The sequence below is a fragment of the Colletotrichum jinshuiense genome, chromosome 3, assembly GCF_051148585.1.
Source record: "Colletotrichum jinshuiense chromosome 3, complete sequence".
NCBI classification, from domain to species: Eukaryota; Fungi; Ascomycota; class Sordariomycetes; order Glomerellales; family Glomerellaceae; genus Colletotrichum; species Colletotrichum jinshuiense.
The window spans coordinates 5,103,207-5,126,267 of NC_139310.1; the positions used below are offsets into that span (position 1 = coordinate 5,103,207).

Below are 23,061 nucleotides of genomic sequence, written 5' to 3' on the forward strand. Positions count from 1 at the left end.
GTCGGTGTCGCTGTGCCCCACGATAACAGTCCCCCCCCCCCCAAGCGTCGTTGTCCTGATAAGACATTCCTTCTATCGTGGGAATCTTGCCTACCAGCCGCGCCCGCAACCCCGTCACCACTCACCACTCACCCTCACCTCTCACTCCTCACTCCTCACGCCACAAGGAGAGATAATCTCCATATTCTTCACCGGCAACTGCATCCGTCCTTGCAGCCCAAGACACCACTGCCTGTCACCGCGGGGTAGCACCACCACGTAGCATCCAATCCCATAAAGCCTGCTCGCCTCCCTCTTGCTCGCCGCCGCCGCCATGTCGTCCTCATCGCCCCAGATCAACGGTCAACCTCTACGGTCAGCCATGAAAACCGACGACGATAACGACAAGGCTTCCTCTGCTGCCGCCTCTGGTAAAGGTCAGTCTTCACGTTCGGCCCGTCCGTCTTAACCTCAAGTCTGCAGGCCCGGCACCCTCATCAAGTGGTATCTGTGCCCCCCTCCTCCGCGAAAAGGGCTCGCATCGGTGGCAGTCAGCTGTGGCGGCCACTCGGTGCATCTTTTGGCCCGGCTTCACCCAATGAACCTTTGCCCATGCTGCGCATACGTACCACGGACAGGACTTGATGGACCGGTATCGTCGCTGGGCCTGTGGCTTTTTGGAGAAATGCACCCCTTGCTAACCCCCTCGCAGTCGTCCAAATCGCCGAGCCAGAGGCCGCCATAGCTCCTCCGCCCCCCAGTGCTCCCGCCTCGGAGCATCAAGCTCACCACAAGAGACAGTATGCCGCCAGCATGGCCAAGAGGTTGAGCGGCCGCATGGGCCTCTCCCATTCCTCGTCGTCGTCCCGTGGTTCTCCCGTCTTGGAGCCGTCCCAGGTACCAACGCCCGATGACGCCGCCGCCGCCGCCGCCGCACAGCAGCCTCAACACCGCCATGGCCAGAGACACTATTATGAGAGCCAGAAGCTGCTCGCCCAGCTTCACGACTGGCTCGAGCACGAACGTAAGAAGAAGGCCACTCGCAAGAGCAAGACCTCGCCCCGTCGCCGCTCGCCGCAGTCCAAGTCCAAGAAGGCTGCCGAGCCGGCGCAAGAGGCAGAGCCCGCACCTCGCTCCCGCTCCGACTCCATCGACTCCGACTCTAGCGACGTGTCGTTTGACAGGCTGCAGAGGATCATCGAGGGCAGCATGGCGTCCATGGGCATCAGCTCTGTTCCTCATCTGAGCCCTCGGCTGGGAAGGCGCACCTCTGGTCGCCTCAGGAAATCCCATTCGCGCAGCATGCTTCATAGGACGGCAAGCTCCGATACCGACTACGTTGACGGCGACGTCGTCGTCCCCACCTGCGATGCCGTCCTTGACAACTCAAAGACGCTCAGCTACAGCGGCGGTGGCAAAAGCACTGACGACCTGTCCCTCGGCGGCAAGGCAGACGACAAGGAGAAGGCCTGGGCGACTTTCAAGAACGAAATCGTCCGCCTGACCCACACCCTCAAGATCAAGGGGTGGAGAAGGGTCCCCCTGGACAGCGGCAACAACGTCCTGGTGCAGCGTCTCAGCGGCGCCCTGACCAACGCCGTCTACGTGGTGTCCCCCCCCGACAACCTAGAGGATTCCGTGCCGGGCAGGAAGCCTCCCCCAAAACTTCTGCTGCGAATCTATGGACTCGAGCACCTGATCGACCGTGAGAACGAACTCAGCGTGCTCCGGAGGCTGGCGCGGAAGAGGATCGGTCCCAGGCTTCTCGGGTGCTTCACAAACGGCCGCTTCGAGGAGTACTTCAACTCCATCACGCTCACCCCGAGCGACCTACGAGAGCCCGAGACATCCAAGCAGATTGCTAAGCGCATGAGGGAGCTGCACGTGGGCATCGACGTCCTGGAGCGAGAAAAGGACGACGGCCCCGCCGTCCTGAAGAACTGGGACACATGGCTGCGCAACGTTGAGAAGAAGATCCTCGCCATCGACGACGACGTCCGGAACGGGACCAGCGTCTTCCGAGGCCGCGGCTTCGTCTGCGGAGTGGAATGGAGCCGGTTCAAGGAGTTCTACGACAAGTATCGCGAGCTGGTGGTCAGCGCCTACAAGGGCCACCAGGGAATCCGCGAGCGTCTCGTCTTCGCCCACAACGATGTAAGTGCAACAAACAGTCGGGTCACAACCTTGATTTTTTTTTTTTACATTTTTCTATCTTTTTATTCTTTTACCAAGGTTACTGACGACGGCGGCCGCGGCCTTGACAGACCCAATACGGCAACATCCTGCGCATGCGCCCGGACGACGAAAAGTCCCCCCTGCTGCAGCCGGCCAACGAGCACAAGCAGCTCGTCGTCATCGACTTTGAGTACGCGGCCGCCAACGTGCCGGGCCTCGAGTTCGCCAACCACTTCACCGAGTGGGCCTACGACTACCACCACGAGACGGCGCCCTTCATGTGCAACACGACGGGCTACCCCAACGTCCAGCAGCAGCGCCGCTTCCTCAAGGCCTACGTCGAGCACCGCCCGCAGTTCCCCCACGGCGGCGCCTCCACGCCCCGCCTCACCCCCGCCGACGGCAGCAGCACCCCGGCGCTGCTCCCGACCAGCTCCTCGAGCTCCATCATCGAGTTCATGCTCGACGCCCGCGTGCCGACGGGCCACTGGAAGGAGGAGGAGCGCCGCGCCGAGGAGCTGACCGAGGCCGAGGTCATGGAGCTGTACGAGGAGACGCGGCTGTGGCGCGGCATCAACAGCGCCCAGTGGGTCGCCTGGGGCATCATCCAGGCCAAGGTGCCCGGGTTCGAGTCCAAGGAGGAGAGGGAGCAGCAGGAGAAGCAGGCGCAGAACGAGGCCGCCGCCGCCGCCGGCGACGCCGACGCAAAGGCCGAGGTCCAGGCCGCTGCGGACGCCGAGGCCGAGGACGAGGGCGACGAGTACGACTACCTGAGCTACGCCCAGGACCGCGCCTTCTTCTTCCTGGGAGACTGCGTGCTCATGGGCATCGTCAAGAAGGAGGAGCTCCCGGAGGACGTGCAGAGCCGGATCAAGGTCGTGGATTTCTAAGGAAACAACCAAGAAGAAGGAGAAGACAAAAAAAGTACATAATTGCGGGACAACCCACCATCCCCTCGTCATTCACGTCGCTTAGTACATACCAAAGTTTGAAAAACTCAAATCGCATGCGTGGGTTCTGCGAAAAATAATGTGCGTGAATTTGCCATTGATAACAGGGTATTTTACACTTTTCGTGGTTCGAGTGTTTTTTTGGTATAAACCAACTATTACTGCCTTCTCCTAGTTTACGTGTTCTTTGCCTCGTTCGAATCGCCGTCCGAGTATGTGAAGGCGCACGACCCATCTCCTCCCCCTCAGTTCAGCCGGTTGTACCGCTCCCTGGCTTTGTCCTGCACCGTGTTGACGTAGTCGGCGTAGTTATTCGTCGTCTTCCGCTGGGCCAGCTCCGCCGCGTCGCCCAGGTTTCCTCCCTCCGCCCCGAGGCCGACGCCCTCCTGGTACGCATGCGTCGCAATCACCTCGGTGCGTCCTTCGCCGTTGGCGCCGAGGCCCTGTCCCGCATTCCAACCCATCTTCGCCAGCATCCCCGCACCCTTGGACTGCTGCGGAGGCGGCGTCTTTTCGGCCGGCGGGCGAGCGGCTGCCTTGTCGTCCTTGCGTACGGGTCTGCCGCCCTGAATGGCGGGGGGTTTGGGCTTCGCGGGCTGGTTGAAAACCTCTCTCCGCTCCTTGGCCCGGTCTCGGTATTGAGGCGCTGATTCTTCGCTCTTTGTTTGCTCCTCTCCCTGCTTTGCCATCCTCTTGTCTCTGGCGGCAAGTCGTGGCTTGGCAGCCTTGACCTTTTCCTCGTCTGCGGTAGCATTCTTGTGATTTCTCGACTTCTCGTGGGTGTTGAGGTCATCCAAAGACTTGTATTTCATCATGCAAAGCAGACAGCAGACCTTTTCACGGTCAACGTAAGATACCGGTGCTTCCGTCGCCAATGACTGGTCTGTGCTTCCAGCGCCGGCCGTTGATGTGGGTGCGGATGCTGAAAGCCCAGATTCTGCAGCATCTTTGGGTGGCGATGCTGCTGGCGCGGAGGCTTTCGACAAGCTCGCCCCCGTCAATGATATCTTGATCGGGCCGCTGGATGCCATGCCTGAAGATCCAGATAACGATATTTTCACCGGTGCACGCTCCTCTGGTTGGCGCTGATCGGCACCATTGTCGTTGCCAGCGGCAGCGTCAGCGGCTCGCTTGCCTTCGTGGATTTCGTCGTGCCGTCTCTGCCAGAACGCCATCTGCCCGGCCATCGGCACCGTCTTCTTCGTCGAAGAGGAAGGCATATTTCCGTCTGCTTTGCGTTTCTTGCCCTTCTTAGATTCGTCATTCGCGCCTGCTTTGGTCGCGTCCGCAGAGGTGCCACCAGGAGGTGTCTCGGTAACCACTTTCTGACTGGGAAACACATGCGGCTCCCAGTACTTGACCCGTATGGTCGGGTTGAACAGCGGGTTGAATGAAATGTGCTCGATAGCACGAGTCACCTCCCGAAGTTCTGGCACAAAAACACCAAGGTGGATGGTCGAAACCGTCACGGGCTGCGCGGCGATTGTGTATTCGCGCATCATTTTGAACTTTTGCGCTGCTGCCAGTGCATCTTCCACTGTCCAGAACTCGGCAAACCCAAAGTTGAATGATTCGTTCGTTTCTTGATCTCTCATCAAAAAAGTACGGTGCAGCGAGCCCGGTCTTGCACCGTAGCCAGATGCGTCTCCGGTTGGTGCAGTAGACTTGAGCTTCGGTGGGTCGCCAGAGTTCTTTGACGCGGAGGGCTTCTGCACGAGCTCGAGTTTCGCAGCGCCCGCCGAGAAAACATCCTCGGTGACAGAGGGTGCTAAGGGGAAGAACACAAGGATCTGGGAAGGCGTGTCAGCCGCATCGCTTTCGCCAGTCAGCAAATGCCGGTACTGCGATGGATCTGGTGATGTCAGCTTTGGTATTGATATGGAAGGGCAGCTAGCTAAACAGTATCTTACCTGTAGGCGGGCCACCGCAGTTTTTGCATCGACTTCTTGTCGCGTAGTTGGAGAATTCGCAAGCCGGACAAGTCCAGTTCGATGCGATTCCAGCGCGACCATCTCGCTCGGCGTCATCGCGATTTCTTGCGTAGTGGATGTAGATGGACGTCATGCCGTCTGCGTCGCCATCCACTAAGCCCGCGAAGTCAAGCACAAGCTTGGGATAGTTCTCTTTGACGAAGTCTACGGCATCTTCGACGTTTTCAAATTGAACAAAGGCACGGCGTTGGCCTGAAGAGCACGTAAGCGACCGGGGTACAACATCTGAATCAGACTTCTTACCTCGCCCTGACGGAACGCGGATGTCAACCGCGGGATAGCGCGACAGCCCAGCTTGCCTGAGAAGACAATCTCGTACCTCTTCCAAGGATAGCCCGACAGGGAGGCCCTCGAGAATCACAGTATCACTCGGAGTACCAGCTTGTCGAAGAGGCGATGTAGAACGATCGCGACGAGGATAACGACCTGGGCTGCCACCTGGAGAGGTGGAAAAATTACGAAGATCCTCGTCAGGACCACGTCGGGCATCATCGCGGCGAGAGCCATCGTCGTCGTAAGTGCGAGAGTAGCGCCGGCCACCTCTATCGTAACGACGTGATCCGCGGTGGTCGCCGTCATATGGGTGAAGTACCTGAGGGTCTTCATCACGGCGATCCATATGGTCATCCCCACTACCGCCTTGATCTCTCGATCCAGGACGTGGCTGGTAGGCCTCACGCGCCGATCCATGGTAGTAGCGGTCGTAGTCTCGGGCGCGATAGTCTGCTCTATCGCGGTCCTGGTCCCGGTCACGGTCACGGCCGCGGGGGTCCTCGGTGGCGTACTTGTCGTCGTCGTAGGACAGCTCGAGGTTATTCCTGGGGGGAGACCTAGAAGAGTCTCGTCGTCCCGTGGGAAAGTTAGCAGAAGCTCAAACCAGCCAGATGTTCTGCAGATGGTCATGTCCTCCGCAGGCTCAGCTTGGTCTCTTTACCCTGCCGCGTCCGAAAGCCGTCGTTGCGTGAATATTGTTGGTGATCTCGCGGAGGGGATCTTCGTCGCTCGTACGGTCCCCTCTCCCTCGCGCGAAAGGTGTCCTCGTACATGATCGCGGGCCGCAGGAAGGGGTGTGGGTGCAGGTTCGGGTGTGAACTAGGTTGAGTTTCGTTTCGGGGGGGGAGAAACAGGAAAGAAAAGGGCAAGACGCGGCGCTGACCTCGAGAGTCAGCGACGAGACCGTGCCTTACGATTCAATAGCGTATTGGTGGGACAAGGATGGCGTGCAAGTGGTGGTAAGGTTGAAGAAGGGACGATCCACCTCCCGAGCTGGGTCTTTGGTCGGCAGAGCTCATCTTAACCCTGCCGCGTCCGTGGTCTGCCTTACATAACGTACCTACCTTATCTCTGAGGTAAAATGTGGTGGATCGGCGAGTGCTTAGTCATGCGGGGTCGATAAGGCTGATGATAACGAAGCGACTGGTTCGTAGAACCCTGGTATGCAGCACGACCCCGTTCATACTGTCACTGAGAGGGAACCTGAGGGAATTCAAGCCGGTGGAAGGATGCACTTAGTAACTATAACTAGCGAGACAGGATATTCAAGAGCCGCGGCTGGTTTCTGAGCGAAAGTCAAAGTATTCAATATCGTTCATCAAATTCGTCCGCAGGATTTCAAGAGATAGTTTCTCGTCCGGCGCTGTTGTGGCTTTTACACCCCCGCAGTTTGAACCCAGCTGGCAGCGGACCGCTGCATGACATAGCCGTCGCAAACACCTCTCAGCATCACACAAACACAATCTACCAGACTCATACTACGCTATGGAGGACCAAAGTCGTGGGCCATGGGAGGTCACGGAAGGGGCCTGCTATGTTGCCCTCACCTACGATCACCTCGACGTTACTTCCATCATGAACCGAGTCCGCTCACCACAAGCCGGGGCCATCGTCCTCTTCTCCGGCACAACACGGGACACCTTCGGCGACAAACCTGTCAAAGAGCTGCAGTACACCGCATATACTCCGCTTGCCCTGCGTACCATGATCTCTATTGCCAAGGCCATCCTCCAGAAGCATGGTCTCAAGGGAGTTGCCATGATCCACCGCCTTGGCACCGTGCCTATTGGGGAGGAGAGCATCCTGATTGCCGTCTCCTCGCCACACAGGGAAGCAGCCTGGAGGGCTGGGGAAGAGGCCTTGGAGGAATGCAAGGCCAAGGTTGAGGTATGGAAGCGAGAGGAATTTCACGGCGAAGATGGCGTGTGGAGAGCGAACCGGGATGGCATCGCAGGGCAGAAAGTTGTTGAGCCAGACACGACGGCAAAGGAATAGACTCAGGTACCATTTGCGGTTCCTGCTCCAAAGTAACGAATCGAACCGTTTCCCAAGCCTCCGGGTCGGTCGGTCACCGGTGCTTTCAAGTTTGAAGACGCTTATATGTATGCCTCTGGTTAGCCGCCGGGAGGCAGTCATACCCTTGTCCGCCAAGATGCGGCACGTTATTGGAAGGCTTTGGGACGCAATTTCATGGTATTTTTTTGGACACGATTAAAGGTCGGTGTAACGGCGATGGTACGTAGCGTGCCAACGGGCATTCACACCTTTTAAAGGCCACAGTGCTATGTTGGTATGAGCCTACGCCGCACAAAATCCATATATTAACAAACAAGCACATCAACACGACCATGTTTTTCTGGGATTCTTGTTGCAAACCCCAGGGACGCGATTGTACTCAGCCGCCGCTGGATTGATCTTTCATGCGGCCGAAGCGCGACCCTGCAACTCTAAGCGCCCAGGTCAAACGGGGGTATGTTGCAGATTGCTGCGCCGCCTGCATAACCCCCAACGCAGGCCTCTATCTGAGTTGTCGAACCAACGCCCATTTCCGTATATAGGTATAATGGCCGCAAGTCTGCAGGTGCTGGTTGAGCTGATAAACTTGGGCAACTGCCGCACCCGGGTAGGCTGGCTGAAACTCCGTGCCTGGTGACACCCCTTTTCTCTCTCAACTCCCGTCTGACAAACGGCCAAGTGTGTGACGGAACGAGATGGACACGTTCAACTTTCGAAGAAAAACAGTCGAGGAGAAGATCTTAGTTCACGATGTGGATCATGGCCCGGAGGTCATACCAGGGCAGTTCTGGGCAAATCCTACTCACCTCGAGCCCGGCAACGTTTACCGCGCTCCGCAGCCATCCCAACACGCGGCGACAGAAAAGAAGATTTGCGGGTTTCGGCGCTCGACATTCTTCCTCATCATCGCCCTCGTCGCTGTAATCGTTGTTGCAGGAGTGGGAGGAGGGGTGGGCGGCACGTTGGCAGTTCAGAACGCCCGAAAGTAAGGAACCATGCCCAACAGCAGCGTGAGTCGGCAAAACTGATTAGAAGATTTAGCCAAGCACAGCTCCAAGTAGGAGGCTCGCCTGTGCCTTCAGCCACTGGTGTTTCGACGACGGAAACGACAACGACGACGGCAACTGAAACATCGACCTCACAAACTGGGAGCCCAGCCAGTACTTCCGAGGCGGTGGCTTCGGCATCTCCAACGACCAGTTCTCGAATATCGGTGCCGACAGCGGGTCTGTTGGCGCTTGATTGCCCCGGGCTGTCGGGCAAGACGACTTCCAACACCATCGGAAACCAGACACTGAGCTACGACACGGAATGCGGTGTGGATAACAACGGGCAGGCGATCGATATAATGACGATCATCTCATACTCGTTGCGCGACTGCCTGATGGCCTGCTCGTCGTATAATGCAAATGATGCGACCGAAAAATGCGTCGGTGTCCAGTTCCATGCGGATCTCACCAAGGTGGTGCCCGAGTTCTCTGGGAACTGCTGGCTGAAGAAGAAAAGGGGGACGGCCGTGGACGATACCAACGCCTCCAACTTCAATCTACATGTGTCTGCGATGTTAAGCATATAAAGTGAGGTGCCCCGGCAGAGGGAACGTGCCCGGAACAAAACGAGAGCCAAAGTGAAGGAGGCATTTGACTGGGGCTGGGTATTGTACGATCAACATGACTGCTTGCTGTAATGATTGCGCCATTAGTACTTTTTTGGATTTCCCTGGCTGGGCTGATAAATGGGCATGGAATTGCGACTCGGGAAAGGGACGGTGGGTGCAGTTGTCGGAATTTGTTAGATCTATTGGAGGCTGCATATGTGCCTGAAAGGGAGGGGCTGGGTGACCTTGTCCTTGTCGGTTCAGCTGGGATGATTAAGCATAGGAGACAGAGCACCGACGGAGTTGGTCAAGTTTTCACACACTCGATATTATCCCTCCCAACCCCAAGCTAACCAAATAATCAATGAGAATGCGCCGCGGGCCGGTCAAGCCTTGGCCAGCGCACCAGCGCAGTCATTCAATGTCAATCATTCTTTCTCAGGTTACTCCTTGTCTCAAGGCGGGTTGCTTGGCATAGAGAGAGCCTTGCGCTGCAAGGCGGCCGTCAGGTGTGCCAACAGCCAAGCACAGCTGAATATGTGCTGTGCCTCTCTAACCATCTCGGGCTGGCGTGGTCTGCCGTCTTCCCAATCTCGTCAAAGATGCCTTCAAGGTGGCGCAACCGAGTCTGCAGGCTAGTCAAAACAGCCATATAGCCCTGCTCGGCGCCCGGTAATGGAGCTAGGCTGGACGCTACCCCATAATCACGGCTGAATCTTGAGTCCGGCTCTGCGATGACAGAAAAGGACGTGCGATCCCGCCCGCTGTCGCACCGTTGATATCCGGCTGGGTGTTTCTATGCTTGCTTCTTCTTCCTTGATCTTCAGCGATTCTGCACCCTGTTCCACGGCAGGCTGCTGCCATTTACACAGGTTCTCCAACATCTTCAAGTCCAAGTTCTCTCCGCATAAGTAGCATTCTGCGGGGGTGGAGCAGCGACAGGGACTAGCCACCCAACGGCGAGCGGCGAGACACACAAGACCTTGAACTCTGGGCGGGTGGTAGTAGTCGCCAACTAGCATGAAGCTCTCCAGGGCATTCGCCCTCGCGGCGCTGTCGAAGGAGGGTGCATCACAGAGCGTTGTCTCGACCAGCTTCCAGAGAGTACAATTCCCGCCAGACCTGGTTCAAATTACGCGCCGCGACACCCTCAACCTGGCGGCCATCAACAACATCACCGGGGGCGGGTACTACTCAGAGGTGCAAGTGGGAACACCGGGCCAAAAGACGCTGATGCATCTTGACACGGGCAGCAGCGACACATGGGTTGTTGATAAGCAGGCCGACCTATGTACGAGCAGGTCTCTACAAAGAAAATACGGCACCGGTTGCACGGGGACGTTTGACTCAGGCGCAAGCTCGACATATAAGCTCGTGACCTCCAATGGATTCGACATCACGTACCTCGACGGCAGAAACATTCGGGGCGACTACATCCAGGACTCTGTGAGCTTCGATGGGAAGACAACAACCAAACAACAGCTGGGCTTGGCGACTGAGACGGTCAAGGGGACCGGGTTGATGGGGCTGGGTTTCTCAGAAAGCGTGGCGACGCGGCGTCGGTATCCCACCATCCTCGACAACATGGTGTCCCAGGGCCACATAGGCCGCAAAGCTTTCAGCATTTGGCTGGTACGGAATCTCGCCTCGTCCCTCGCGCCGAATCCACTAACCGTGTGCCACAGAATGACCTGTCTTCGTCGCAAGGAACCTTGCTGTTCGGAGGCGTTGACACCGAAAAGTACGTCGGAGCTCTTACCACGCTCCCTCTTGTCAACGACTATCACTCGGGATTCATCAGCAGCTACAGCGTGGCTCTCACCGGACTTTCAATCGAATCCCCAAACGGAAAGAAGGTGCAAATGGCCTCCTCGACCTTTAACGCCGCGACTGTTCTTGATTCCGGCTCTACTGTGAGCCTGTTACCAGAAAGCATGGTCCAGCAAATATGGGCCAAGTACGACGTTATCGACGCCGGATATGGCTTCATTGACTGCAAGTGGAGTGGGGCAAAAGGCGAAGGTCACTACATCGACTTCGAGTTTGATGGCGCTACGATCCGGGTCCCGTTGGAGGAGATGGTTCTTGACAACCTCGCCGCTATCATGGATCAGCTTGACGGCCTACTCCCGTTCGAAAAACCTTGCATGTTCGGCATCCAGAACAGCGCAGTCTTTGACATCACGAGCAGCCGATTTGCCCTCCTGGGCGACACTTTTTTACGGAGCGCATACGTAGTATACGACGAGACCAACCAGCAGGTTGGAATTGCGCAGGCAAACCTCAACTCGACTCGTTCCAACATCATTGAGCTCCGCGCGAGCGAGACCGCCCTGCCAACAGCAACCGGCGTGGCTGGCCAAGTCGTAACACCGGCCCCGTCGCGGACAGCAAGCACCAGCGCTACCGTGCTGGTTTCGACGGTCTTTGTGACACCGACCTCGAGCGCATCAAACAATGCTGCACCGCGTCCAGGTGCAGTTTTTTCAGGATTTGATGGGATAATCGTCATGGCACTTGCATCTGCGTTCGCCGTTGCAGGCGCAGCACTTTTGGCAGCTTGACCTAATGCATAATACTAATACACCGAGGTGTCGTTGTGGTTCGCATTGCGATGAGTTTTAAAGAGCCCATGGCCACTCTTGATTTGGTGACAGCCGTGCAAGAATCCTAAAATTCATCATGGCCATTGATATGGACCGCTCCACTGTGTGTTTTCAAGTCATGATTCAGGTCGTTGTATGAAGCTGGGGACGTTGTGGGAGAGTTCGAGCATTTCGACGGGTACCAGTGGAGCGGCTGCACCCGAAGGGGAAATTTTTTTCATGCGCTTTTCGTCACTCCAGTACCGACGGGTGCGGCTTTTCACTCGCACTTCCCATCTCATCCCGAACTCGGCTGGAACTTGACTCATCCTCTCCCTCCGTCCACCAAGGAGCATTGCCCAGGGCATCGTATCGTATATTCTCGTCCACGAGTGCCTGCTTCGACACCCGTCTCTTCCCCGTCTTTTTTTCTTCTTCTCACTCACGTCAACAACCAAAATTCTTGGCCTCTTGCCCCTCCATCAACTACCCCTCTACCCCTCCACCCCACTCACACACACTCACAATGGCGACCGACCGTGTCACCTCCGTCGACCTCACCGGCGTCAAGAAGATCGGCCAGGGCAAGGTCCGCGACGTCTTCGAGGTGGACGAGAAGACGCTCCTCTTCGTCGCCTCGGACCGCGTCTCGGCCTTTGACGTCGTTATGCAGAACGGCATCCCCGACAAGGGCGCCATCCTCACCCATGCCTCCGTAGGCCGCCCCCAGCCGCCGAATCACCATGCAGGTTCTTGCTGCTGACCACTGTGCAGGCCCACTGGTTCAAGGTCCTGACGGACCGAGTCCCCGGCCTCAAGACCCACTTCATCACCCTCGACCCCCCGGCCGGCCTGCCCGCCGCCGACGCCGCCCTCATCAAGAACCGCGCCATGCAGGTCCGCCGTCTCAAGGTCGTCCCCCTGGAGGCCATCGGTAAGTGCCCCATCCCGGCCAACGCCCTCCCCCACCCGTCATTGACCCCCGCAAAGTTCGCGGCTACCTGACCGGCTCGGCCTGGAACGAGTACAAGGCCAAGGGCACCGTCCACGGCATCAAGGTCCCCGCGGGCATGCAGCAGAGCCAGGCCTTTGAGACGCCCATCTACACCCCCAGCACCAAGGCCGAACAGGGCGAGCACGACGAAAACATTCACCCCGACGAGGCCGTCAAGCTCGTCGGCGAGAAGTACGCCAAGCGCGTCGAGGAGCTCTCGCTGCAGCTCTACTCGGCCGCCCGCGACTACGCCAAGGAGCGCGGCATCATCCTGGCCGACACCAAGTTCGAGTTCGGCGTCGACCCGGACACGGACGAGATCGTCCTCGTCGACGAGGTCCTGACGCCCGACAGCAGCCGCTACTGGCCCGCCGACAAGTACGAGATCGGCAGGGACCAGGAGAGCTTCGACAAGCAGTTCATCCGCAACTGGCTCATCAAGGAGGGCCTCAAGGGCAAGGAGGGCGTCAAGCTGCCCGAGGAGGTGTGCGTGGCCACGGCCGAGAAGTACAAGGACGTGTTCCTGAAGCTGGTGGGCAAGAGCTTCGACGAGGTTGTCGCGCAGGCGTGAGACGGGGGGCGCATCTGGGAGGACGTCGCTGTGAACTAACACCAAACACAATCACGCGATACATATAAAAAATGAAACATGAATGCAAAGAACAGAATAATGTTGTTGAGATGACCAAAGACTCGAAAACGGCAATAATCACTTTCCATGACATCAATCTCGCAACGGAATCACTGCGACGATGAGGCAACACCTAGTTCCGGCCAAGCGAACTCCTCATTGTCAGGGTTCCCCATGACGGGCTTGGCGACAGCTACACCTGGAGCTTGCCCTGGCATCTCGCCGTCTCCTCGAGGGCTTAAACCTGATCGCAGCTGCCCGTTGCAATTGACAGCAGTATTAATCCCGTATGGCCAGGCCCAGAGTTCTTCACAGAACCCCTCCAGGCCCAGCGGGTTCCAAAGAATATCTGACGGTGGAAGTTCATTCGTTAGGGGCACGACTGAGCCAGGCTCTGGCTGAAGCACCGCCGAGACGTCCACGTCCCAGTCCGTGGCTGGACATGCTGCAAGAACCCCCTGGACCTTTGGCCAGGGATTTTCATCTATGCCGGGAGAGCTTTGGGCCTCGCTCACAGTTCCATCAGTGTTGTTTATGCCGTCGTCAATGCCCCCGTCATCGCCGGAGCTGGCGGCGGCCGCGTTGGTCTCGCCGCTTCCTACTTGCCCCTCGCCGGCGGGATGCTGATAGGCCGTTGCCATGAAGTTTTGGACAATCGCGTTCGCAAGCTTGCGTCGTTTCTTCTCGCTCAGGTCGTTGCCTGCGATCTTCTCGATTTGGAGATACGTATCCTCCTCTAGCTGCGATGCGATGTGATGAGATACTTTGCGTTTATCGCCAGCCGACCCGCTCGTTAGCAAGGCTCCGTTGCTTCTTGGTTCAGGGCGGTAAGGTTGGTATACTAGAATCAGGCCCCAAGTCAGTAAACATGAAATCTTATCGCATTTTTCTGCCGTGGCTGGTGTTCGTTCGCTTACATGGGTCAGGAATCTCGGTACAGCCTGGAAAGAGAATTCGAAAGACCTCGGCCCATTTTTCCACGTCCGTCCTCACCCCGGGACTCCGCTTCTTGCTCCTCAACTTATCCCTTTGTATATCGTCGAAGCCTTCGGCGGGTGATTCTTGTCCAAGTTCGCAAGAGATTTCGGACTGGGCATGCTCCCTCAGGTCGTCCCTTGCGCCAAACACTTTGCCGCAACGTTGGCAGTTTGGCTTTTGCTGATGAGTTCTGTACAAGTGCTCCCTGAGTTCCGGCCTTAGTATATGATTTTAAATACTTGTAAAAATAAAAAAAAACCTCGTTTCACTTACTTCAGTCTGTGGATGGTCTTGAAGGCTGCTCCACGGCAGCTCCGTCGCAGCCCGTAAGTTGTCGGGTCATATTTGAGATAAGGACAGGCCAATAGCGCAGGCTTGGCTGGTTCGTCGAGAGAGTCGGAAGCAGATTCGATGCCTCTTGTTATCGTCGAAACAGGCTGCTGATCTCTCCAATCTTGCTCTGATGACAAGACGTTGAGATAATAAAATACGGGGTCGTCGTTCAAAAAGATCTTCTGGTCATCATCCTCTTTACTGTTTAAATGACCCCCATACTTACTGCCCCGAGAAATCACATATCTGATGTTGCTGCCACCCCAGGGACAATCACTCATCTCTCCAGTATCGTCTAGATCGAGGGGGGCTTCTATCATATAGTCTCCGTAAACCCCGTCATGCTCTGAAAGCTGAGTTCCTCGGCTGCCAAAGACGATTTGTGAATCCTGGATGGCTTTTTCTTTGTTTTCTCGAACCTTCCGCTCTAAATCCCCGAGTCAGCAAGAGCATCTCTACTCCCATCTTGCTTTCAGATGTGTGCCTATGACTTACTAAAGGCACGCTGGGCAATACCGTTCTGGATACGGCGTCTTTCCACGGGATCCGTGACCGTCGCCCAGATTGGAGCGGGGCGCGAAGACTTATAACCGGATCTGGATACTTCCCGAGCTGGAACAACCGGTCGATGGTCTGTGTCTGAGTTGTCGTGTAAATGGGGGTCGGTATAGGATGCGTTTGTGCTATTCGAGCAAGATCCCCCAATAGCTATGCCATCCCCGCAAACAGGATCGACCGGGAACACCTCGTCCACCAACACACCCGAAGGGTCGGGCGGGGTCGAGCTGTTGCTATCTTTGCTCCGTTGGGGCACATCGGGGTCGGCGCTGGGAGCAATTGAGTTGCTTGCCCGTGTTCCGTTGGGTTCATCATCCTGCTGGGGTGTTGGTTCCAATGGATACTGAACATGATATGGCAGAACATGACCCCTGGCGCCAGAACTTGCTTCGCTCGATGACCCAGACTGGTCTTCGAACAGGTGCCAGTTGACAAGGTCAGCAGTATTGCTGGAGGAAATCCAGTCCGGGAGCCTTTCCGATATGACCGCCGGACGCGCATCTTTCACTTCTGATGATATCAGCTCATCGATGTGAAACGCCGCGAGCCTTTCGGCCAAGCTGAAGGAGGCATCCTTATTGTCGACGGCAGGGTATGTCAGCGGCATCATGGGCAGGCGATACTGACAATAGACAATGATAGGAGAGATGTGAGGTTTTGGAAATATAGACAACCTGGACTAGGGCATTTGGAAACAAGACCCCTTTGGCAGCAAAAGTCCCAAAGAACCTACGACGTAGATTGGATTGTATTGGCGTATTTTGATTGTATAAGAAGGCTACGCAGAATCGCGCAACTTCGCAATTCCCCCCAAACGCGCACCGCACGCCCGCACCCCTGCCCCCCCTGTCCTTTCGTCCCCGATCATGGTTGGCCGCCACATCAGTAAGGCGAGCCAAGAGGCAGCCAGCCAGCCGGGGAGCAGCAGATCCAGGCGAGCGTCACAGCAATCATTCGCCACTACCCCCCGTCTCTGGTCCACCAAAAATAAGAAAAGAAAAAGCAGTCAACGGGGCGACCAGGCAAAGAATATATCTGTCTGTTGTTCAACGGAAGAAGCGGTGCGATCAAGCATCCGGGGGACCGACCCCTCGAGCATGATTCGGCCCCGCCCCCGCGCAAAGGATTGAGCAAGACGGCAACCCCTCTCCCCACATCAGCTTCCCGTGGCTGACAAAGCTTATGATGTACTCCTGTCGAGGGATGACGGTGAGTGCGTTCTTGTTTCAGCCGCCGGGACGGGCACCGAGACGCTGTCTGATATCAGGAATGCATCGTATGAGGGGAGAAGGCAGGCTGGCCGTTGCCCCTCATGCGCCAACCTCCCGAATCAGGAACAAAGCTGGTGCTGGCTACGGACCCCAGCCGTTAGATCACCCAGTAAGCGCATTCCATGGAATGGAGCAGTATGTACCGTTGCTCGTGCGATGAATTATCTCCTACGCCTTTCGGAGTCTTTCCTACAAATACAAGGCTCCCTCCCACCCGTCCATTCGACCCAAGGCTGTAAACGACCTCAAAGCCAAAGTCCAATAACCCTCCCCGAGCTTCCTCTCATATCCTTTCTCCTCCAGAAGCACTGCGAATTCCACCGGTGATACCAGCTGTGCACAAGCCGTCATTTCCGGGAGAATAAGTTGTTGGTATGCGTGCCCTAGGAGACCCCGAGGCAGGAGACGACAGGAAAGCCAGTTCGAGAAAATCATTCATAATCGAATGCCGCCAAAACGAAAACACAGTATGCCATGCAATGCTGACCATCCATGCCAAGCCCGACCCGCCTGCCGAATCGTCTCTCAATCATTTCTTTTTTTATCGCAAAGCTCGCCAGATGGTGTAATGCCAAAGAGAGAGAGAGAAAAAGGAAAAAAAGCCCAGTCGCGCTTGAGAAAGTCCAACAATGTCTAAAGGGGGCAGTCCATATCTGCCCATCACGCGTGCAGTCTAATCCCGATGCCAATAACCGGAAATGAATCAGGCCGCGATCGTGATATGAAGTATGTGCCTGTCGATTATGCAATCATGAGCATGGATTGCCTTTAACGTCCTCCGAGTCATGTGTTCGTGCAGAAGAATTCGTAATACTCGTTTAGTGCCACTCTCTCCCAGGTAAGTTGTGCAGGAATTATGAGCATCAACCGTTCGCTGACCCGTGGTCGAGTTCAAGGTACCTAGCGGCGGCCAACCTGACTGTTGCTAGCACGACTGCGCTCGTCCTCCTCCTCCATGACGTCGCTAAGGCGAGTCGGGTGGTGGTGCCTGGGCACGGTCTCCCAGCCCGGAGCTGCGTAACCCGAACCGGAGTAATCTTGAGTGGTTTGCTGCTGTTGACCTCCGGCCGATGTGGTGGGGGTTTGTGAGTAACCGGCGCTGGGAGGGTTGGTCGCGGGAGTTTCATACTCTTCTATGCCCTCGTCAGAAACTGGAGAAGGTGGAGCAATGAAGGGGACCTTGTTTCCCTGGGAATCGCGAATAAACTGGCCCTGCGCATCAATCGCGTACTCACCTTCAGAGTAACCGCCTTCAGAACCAGCACCAGTGTAGCTGACGCCCTCCTGGCCCGGCTCGCCGGACTGGTAAAAGCTGTCAGAGCCCGCGGGGATGGGTTGGCCGCTGGGGGCTTGCGAGTAATCACCAGCATAGCCACTCTGCTGGCCACTGTACTCGGGCTGGTATGCGCGCTGCTCGCGAGAGCTGCCGTGACGGCTAGGGACACCCTGGGTCATGGGGACGACCTGAACGCCGCCAAGAATCGTAGGCTGGCCGCTCTGCAACGACTGGGTTCGCTCGCGCTCCTCGTGCTCACGTCTTCCGAGTTCCTCCCAGGCACGACGGGCCTCCTCCTTGGAAATCTGCAGCTCCTTCTTCATCTCTCTGACGCGCTCGTCGTTGGCCGAGTGTTGTCGCTCCTTCAGGATGGCGGCCTGGACAGCGTTTTCTCTAGCACGTCTCTCCTCTTCAAGGGCAGCCTCCAGCATGGCATTGACTTCCTGGGCTCGCTCCAGCTCGGCTCTGGTCTCAAAAAACCATCGCTGGAACTTGCGCTCCGAACTGGCGCGGAGACGCTGCAGCTCGACGACCGCATGGAACAGGTTGGCACCGGCTGCCGTAAGGTCGGTCACCTGGCGAGAGAGTGCCTGGTTGACAGGGTCGCGTTCGATATCTTGGTTGTTCTGCTCCAGGCGTCTGATCCAGAAGCTGGTAAGGCCTTCCCAGTGAGCCGACAGGGTCTCCCAACGTTCGAAGGCGTGGGGGAAAGAATTTCTAGGTCTTGATCCCGTGGCGACCGTGTCCTGAGCTCCCTGGGCGGCGGAAATGGCAGGCTGCTGAGTAGTGCTGGCCTGGGGGACGGTGCTGTAGGGTTGCTGGCCTGGCTGCGAAGTCGATGTCGCTCGACCAGGTCGAGACTGAGCCTGTGAAGTAGTCGGCTGACGGGAGCTTCCTCCCGGGGTAGGTCGGGTTTGTGGGGTGTCGGTGACTACGGGTCGCCGTTGGGAGGTGGGGTCCTGTTGGGGCACATTTGCAGTGCCACCAGCTGATCCTCCTCCGGCAGCGCCAGTAGTGGCGGCGGCAGCTCGGCGCTCCGCATTCCGTCTCTGCGTCTCCTCCAATAGACGAGCTTCCTGCTCGGCTCGCTGTCTCTCCAACTGCATCTGTTCCTGCTCGGCTCTCTGTCGGGCGGCCTCTCTAGCAGCTCGCTCCTGCATGATCATTCTGGGACCACGAATTCCGGAAGGCGAGCTGGTAGGGTTGGGGGCTCCGGTAGGACGCTGGCGTGTCGACGTGGATGCATTTCCGTTGGAAGCGGCGGCGGCACCGCCTGCGATCAGGTCGGCCATGGATGCGTTTTCTTCGATCTCGTCGGGCGTGAACGGGTGAGGCAGTCGGAGCGCTTCCTCGAGGGCAAATAGGATGGCGCCGCGGGTGTTCCGGGAGACGCGATGAGGTCGATGAGACTCGCGTCGGTTATGGGAAGACGAGGGTGTTCGGTCTCGGTAATGCGGGGCTTCGTCAGAGGACTCTTCGTAGAAATCCTCGCTCAGATCCTGGGAAAGAACTCTTCGCGCACGTGAGTTTCGTCTGTCGTAAGGAGCAACGATTCGGGGATAGTCGTAATTAAGTGTCGGCGCAGGCGCAAGTGCTGGCGCGGGCGCGGACGCGGGCGCAGGTGCAGTCGCAAGCTGTGGTTTGGGGCTGAATCCAACCGAGGCGGCTTCAATGTGGACCTGGCGTGTTGACTGCGGACTAGGGGTCGCTTCGAATCGCGGCGTACGACGGAGGGTGCGGATGGAGGAAGCTGGAGTTGTTGGTCTCTCAGCCAGATCTGGGGTGATGGTTCGCGCTTGCCTCCGCTGCTGCTGGCGCTGCGCGGAAGTGGTCGTGATTTCGTTAATTTCGTGACGGTCGTTAGATGGCGTAAGGGGGGTTGGGTCTGTCAACTTTGCGATTTTGCCCAGGTCACTAGTCTGACCTGCTGAAGTAGACAAGGTGAAAGTATCACCACCAAAGTGGTGACTCGAAATGGAGGTGTAGGGCGGTAGAGCAGGTGTGGGTGACGGAGACCTGCGTGGACGCTGATCCAAGAGTCAGCAAGTACCGGAGAGTAGGCCAGGCCACACGAGGGTGGTGTGGGTAGCTTGGGGAAACAATGGGAAGAAAATTGTGAGGTTGGAGGGAACAGGGGACGACTTACTCGGTAGGGTGGTATTCTGACGATGGGGGTACAGATACCACACCCAAAAAAGGCGAATTAGTAAAAGCGGTCTGCGAGAGCAGGCAGTATGCTGCTCGGCAGAGAAGAATTGAAGAGCGGAGACGCGAGGGTCCTTGGATAGAGAGTAAGGAAGAGGGTGGTAAGGTTGCTGGCCAGGAGAAGTTTGAGGCGGAAGAAATGCGAGAGGCTGGTGTGAGGTTGGAAAAGTAGGTGGCTAGGCGAAGATGCGCTTTGGGAGCGGGCGGAATCGAACGGAAAGATTGGAGGGTGCGGGATTGGAGAGGATAAGCTCGAGATTCGTGGAAATAACAATGTTGTTGTCGTTCAGTCCGGTGCGAGCAAATACAAGTTTGAGCCGTGTATGTTGGAGCAATTGCCGCGCGCCGGCAGTCCCTTTTTTGGAGGAAGGGGGACTGCGATGTGTGTCGATGGTGGTTTGTCGTCGACGTTGGCGAGGTGGGATTTTTTTGGCGGCGTTTGGGGGGTATGAGAGAAAGTGGGCGAGAGTGAGAGAGTGAGTGAGAGTGAGAGTGAGTGAGAGCGCGCTCGCGCAAGACGGGAGGCCCGCTGGCTGATTACGCGTAGGGGAAAAAGAAAACAACAAAAGACTGTGCAATTCTTTTCCCCGTGCCGCCTGTCTCGTGAGAAATAAAACTCAAGAGAAGGCAGGAGCGCTCAATTGGGCAATGACCGGTGAGTAGTAGGTATGCGCCTTCCCAGTTGCGCCTTCCCTTCAGATGCTGTCAACTCCAAGTGAGATGAGTGTGGAGGGCATCACGTAGGACACCTGAGGAAAAGTACAAGAGAAGGGGCGGGAACAACGCGCACTTGCACTTGGTGTGACTTGAGGTTGGTTGGGTTGCGACACAGGTGCACGCCCACTCTCTCAATGGACAGCCAATGCGCGTAGACAACAAGCCCAAGAATCAGACAAACAGGCCTGGGAAACGCCCCAGATTCGATACCAATCACGACTGTCTCGGGTTGCTCTGGCGGTGCTCGTCCAATTCACCTCCGGCTCAGTCAATGTCAGTCAATGCTGTGCTGGATTGAGCCAATGTGGCGGTAGCGGCGGCGGCGGCTGCTGGTACCCAAGGCCTACACGGACCTATAGCAGCTCACCCAGCAACACCTCCTCCATCCGACCTCAGTCAGGATGCGGGTGTCGAGCTCATGGATGGGTGGATTGATGGGTGTACGGGTCGGTATTTGTCGAGATCAGGGCGGGATCAGGTTCGAAGACAGAATGACTATGATGCAAGTACGAGCTCGACGAGAGCAGGGCAGAATGGGGATGGGGAACACACGGGGATGGGGACAGGTGACGGGTTTTAATTGTTTCGGCAGGGCCCCAACCCATCATCTCGCGTCAAATTTCAGCTACGGCGGAGCTCTCTCTCTCTCACCTGGCGGGTAAGGCAGGGTAGGGACATTGAGAGCAGACGGGAGTACATGCGAATATTCTAATGCTGGTGCTAGTACTCGTATGAGAGCGTTAGATGAGAGAGTACGGCAGGAGTACGCATGCCTCCCAAGACCCGTCAATCACGACGTGCAGCAAGTGCATCAAGTGCAGCTTTTTTGCACCTTGCTCGTCGTCTTGCGGCACCTTAGCCTGAGGACAGTTGGCAAGGTACCTACCTACACTACATTGATATGCACACAATGTGGATCGGCGAGCTGCCGTCTGTTGCAGCGCCGCCCTGGAAGATGGCTGCAGCTTTCAGGATTGGACTGCTTAACAGCACCTCTTAAGTCTGATCGATGCATGGCTCCCCCCATCGACTATTGTTGCTATTACGCGCATGGGATCGCGGGTTACATAGACATGGTCCACTGCCGCGGAATATAGCCAGAGGCCACGCGTGAGCTGTCCCAGGAACACCCCGTCTGCTGAAGTTAGCAGGGGAAGCATGGGACAAAAGAAACTCGGGAGACATGAGCTGACACATCGGGCATTAGGTGTCAATTGGGACGGATGGGCCGTCAGGTCAAGGTGCGACGGAGGAAATTAGAGCTGCTCGCCTCACCTGCTGATTGACCGACGACTGGCCGATGAGCTGTGGCAGGGAAGTCGCGAGAAGCAGGGAACCTGCCCGTGGTGCCGACGGCTGAGCCAGTGAGAAATAATGGGGGGGCTGGGACCTGCCTGTGGTGAGTGCACGCATGGGCATGGAGTGGACGTCGGTAGCTTCATCGGCCGCAGAGGGTGAGGAAAGGCAGGGAAAAAGGAAGGAAGGAAATCGGCGTAGTCGTTCCCAGTGTGCACCCATATTGGCGATAGCATGGCCTTGGCCTCGACCCAGATCATGGCCACTACGGTAGCTTCCAGCATCCATGACCACCTCATAATCTAAGATAGTTGTGTGTGCAGCAGGCGGTGAGAGCAGACAAGAGTGAGTGTGAGAGTGAGCGTGAGAGTGAAATTCAGGTGTGGGTGAGTGTGAGTTGTCACTGCGGAGTAACGAAACCCACTCAAACCGCCAATCACCCGCACTTCGGCCTCCCCCCTTCTTCAGCAGTCCCGATAGGCTGGGTTGCGCCGGGGAGGGCCGGTGGGATGGGTTGGATGAGATAGATACTCGGGTTTGTGGTGTGCCGTGGACCTCGAAAACAAGGTGAAGATGCTGTCTGGACACATCACATCTGGGAGTAGGCTAGACATCATAGGTATGTTCATAGCTTACGAACTAAAGGGCCCGGCTTTGCTTGCATCCGAGAACATGGTCCGGGATAGAGACAGAGAGACGATTGTCATCGACGGAGTTCTCTGGAAAACCGGGCTGCGGCTTGGATAGTCAATGCGTGTTGGAAGAGTGCAGTACCTATCAAAGATGGAACCGACTATCACGAATATGTCCAGCCAGATGTCGAAAGGAAAGCTCACCTCACCCAACCCTCCAGCGAGCACGGGCCATCTCTGGGTAACCCCCTGCTGCCAGCAAGGGGGGCCCGTGCTCCGGTGGGAGCTTGGGAATCAAACTGGGAAAGAACGGGTCGCTCCCGAGGGCTACCCCTTGTTTCTTGATCCGTCCTTGACCAATCACGTCGCTCAACGGGCCAGACTCGCGATTAAGCTCTCAACCGCCTCGTGTGTCTGGAACCTAAGCTTCCATTCACACTCCAGACCGGCACCAAGGCACTTTGCCAATTCTTCTGTGACTGATCGCTCTGCAACCTCTTGCAGAATTGGGAAACAATATTCGAGCCCATGAGGCCGGGACCTTCTTGCTTTTGACGACATCCCGATCATCTCACCCATCACACTGCCGAGAGCCACTACCCTA

General features: G+C 56.9%; 8 protein-coding genes across 8 annotated transcripts; 5 read left to right on the plus strand and 3 right to left on the minus strand.

Annotated features, from left to right (window-relative positions):
- Positions 1–313: 313 nt before the first annotated feature.
- On the plus strand, positions 314–3,044 carry EsH8_III_001329 (kinase-like domain-containing protein; the record flags this gene model as incomplete). Its single annotated transcript, XM_083263054.1, has 3 exons — positions 314–416; positions 692–2,133; positions 2,244–3,044. The coding sequence occupies 3 exons, from the start codon at positions 314–316 to the stop codon at positions 3,042–3,044; spliced, it is 2,346 nt and encodes a 781-aa protein (XP_083123541.1).
- Positions 3,045–3,349: 305 nt separating this feature from the next.
- EsH8_III_001330 (uncharacterized protein) lies at positions 3,350–6,141 on the minus strand (the record flags this gene model as incomplete). The annotated part of the gene is made up of 4 exons (XM_083263055.1): positions 3,350–4,956; positions 5,015–5,287; positions 5,339–5,913; positions 6,104–6,141. The coding sequence occupies 4 exons, from the start codon at positions 6,139–6,141 to the stop codon at positions 3,350–3,352; spliced, it is 2,493 nt and encodes an 830-aa protein (XP_083123542.1).
- Positions 6,142–6,853: 712 nt separating this feature from the next.
- On the plus strand, positions 6,854–7,363 carry EsH8_III_001331 (Molybdopterin biosynthesis MoaE; the record flags this gene model as incomplete). Its single annotated transcript, XM_083263056.1, has 1 exon — positions 6,854–7,363. One exon carries the CDS (start codon positions 6,854–6,856, stop codon positions 7,361–7,363), a length of 510 nt encoding a protein of 169 aa, XP_083123543.1.
- Positions 7,364–8,079: 716 nt separating this feature from the next.
- Positions 8,080–8,960, plus strand: EsH8_III_001332 (uncharacterized protein; the record flags this gene model as incomplete). The annotated part of the gene is made up of 2 exons (XM_083263057.1): positions 8,080–8,369; positions 8,426–8,960. The coding sequence occupies 2 exons, from the start codon at positions 8,080–8,082 to the stop codon at positions 8,958–8,960; spliced, it is 825 nt and encodes a 274-aa protein (XP_083123544.1).
- Positions 8,961–10,001: 1,041 nt separating this feature from the next.
- On the plus strand, positions 10,002–11,545 carry EsH8_III_001333 (aspartic peptidase domain-containing protein; the record flags this gene model as incomplete). The annotated part of the gene is made up of 2 exons (XM_083263058.1): positions 10,002–10,613; positions 10,667–11,545. The coding sequence occupies 2 exons, from the start codon at positions 10,002–10,004 to the stop codon at positions 11,543–11,545; spliced, it is 1,491 nt and encodes a 496-aa protein (XP_083123545.1).
- Positions 11,546–12,092: 547 nt separating this feature from the next.
- Positions 12,093–13,131, plus strand: EsH8_III_001334 (phosphoribosylaminoimidazolesuccinocarboxamide synthase; the record flags this gene model as incomplete). The annotated part of the gene is made up of 3 exons (XM_083263059.1): positions 12,093–12,281; positions 12,341–12,500; positions 12,557–13,131. 3 exons carry the CDS (start codon positions 12,093–12,095, stop codon positions 13,129–13,131), a joined length of 924 nt encoding a protein of 307 aa, XP_083123546.1.
- A 170-nt stretch (positions 13,132–13,301) lies between these two features.
- On the minus strand, positions 13,302–15,670 carry EsH8_III_001335 (uncharacterized protein; the record flags this gene model as incomplete). The annotated part of the gene is made up of 3 exons (XM_083263060.1): positions 13,302–13,931; positions 14,998–15,185; positions 15,265–15,670. 3 exons carry the CDS (start codon positions 15,668–15,670, stop codon positions 13,302–13,304), a joined length of 1,224 nt encoding a protein of 407 aa, XP_083123547.1.
- A 1,561-nt stretch (positions 15,671–17,231) lies between these two features.
- EsH8_III_001336 (uncharacterized protein) lies at positions 17,232–21,207 on the minus strand (the record flags this gene model as incomplete). Its single annotated transcript, XM_083263061.1, has 3 exons — positions 17,232–17,464; positions 17,567–19,634; positions 21,181–21,207. The coding sequence occupies 3 exons, from the start codon at positions 21,205–21,207 to the stop codon at positions 17,232–17,234; spliced, it is 2,328 nt and encodes a 775-aa protein (XP_083123548.1).
- Between the last annotated feature and the right edge of the window lie 1,854 nt (positions 21,208–23,061).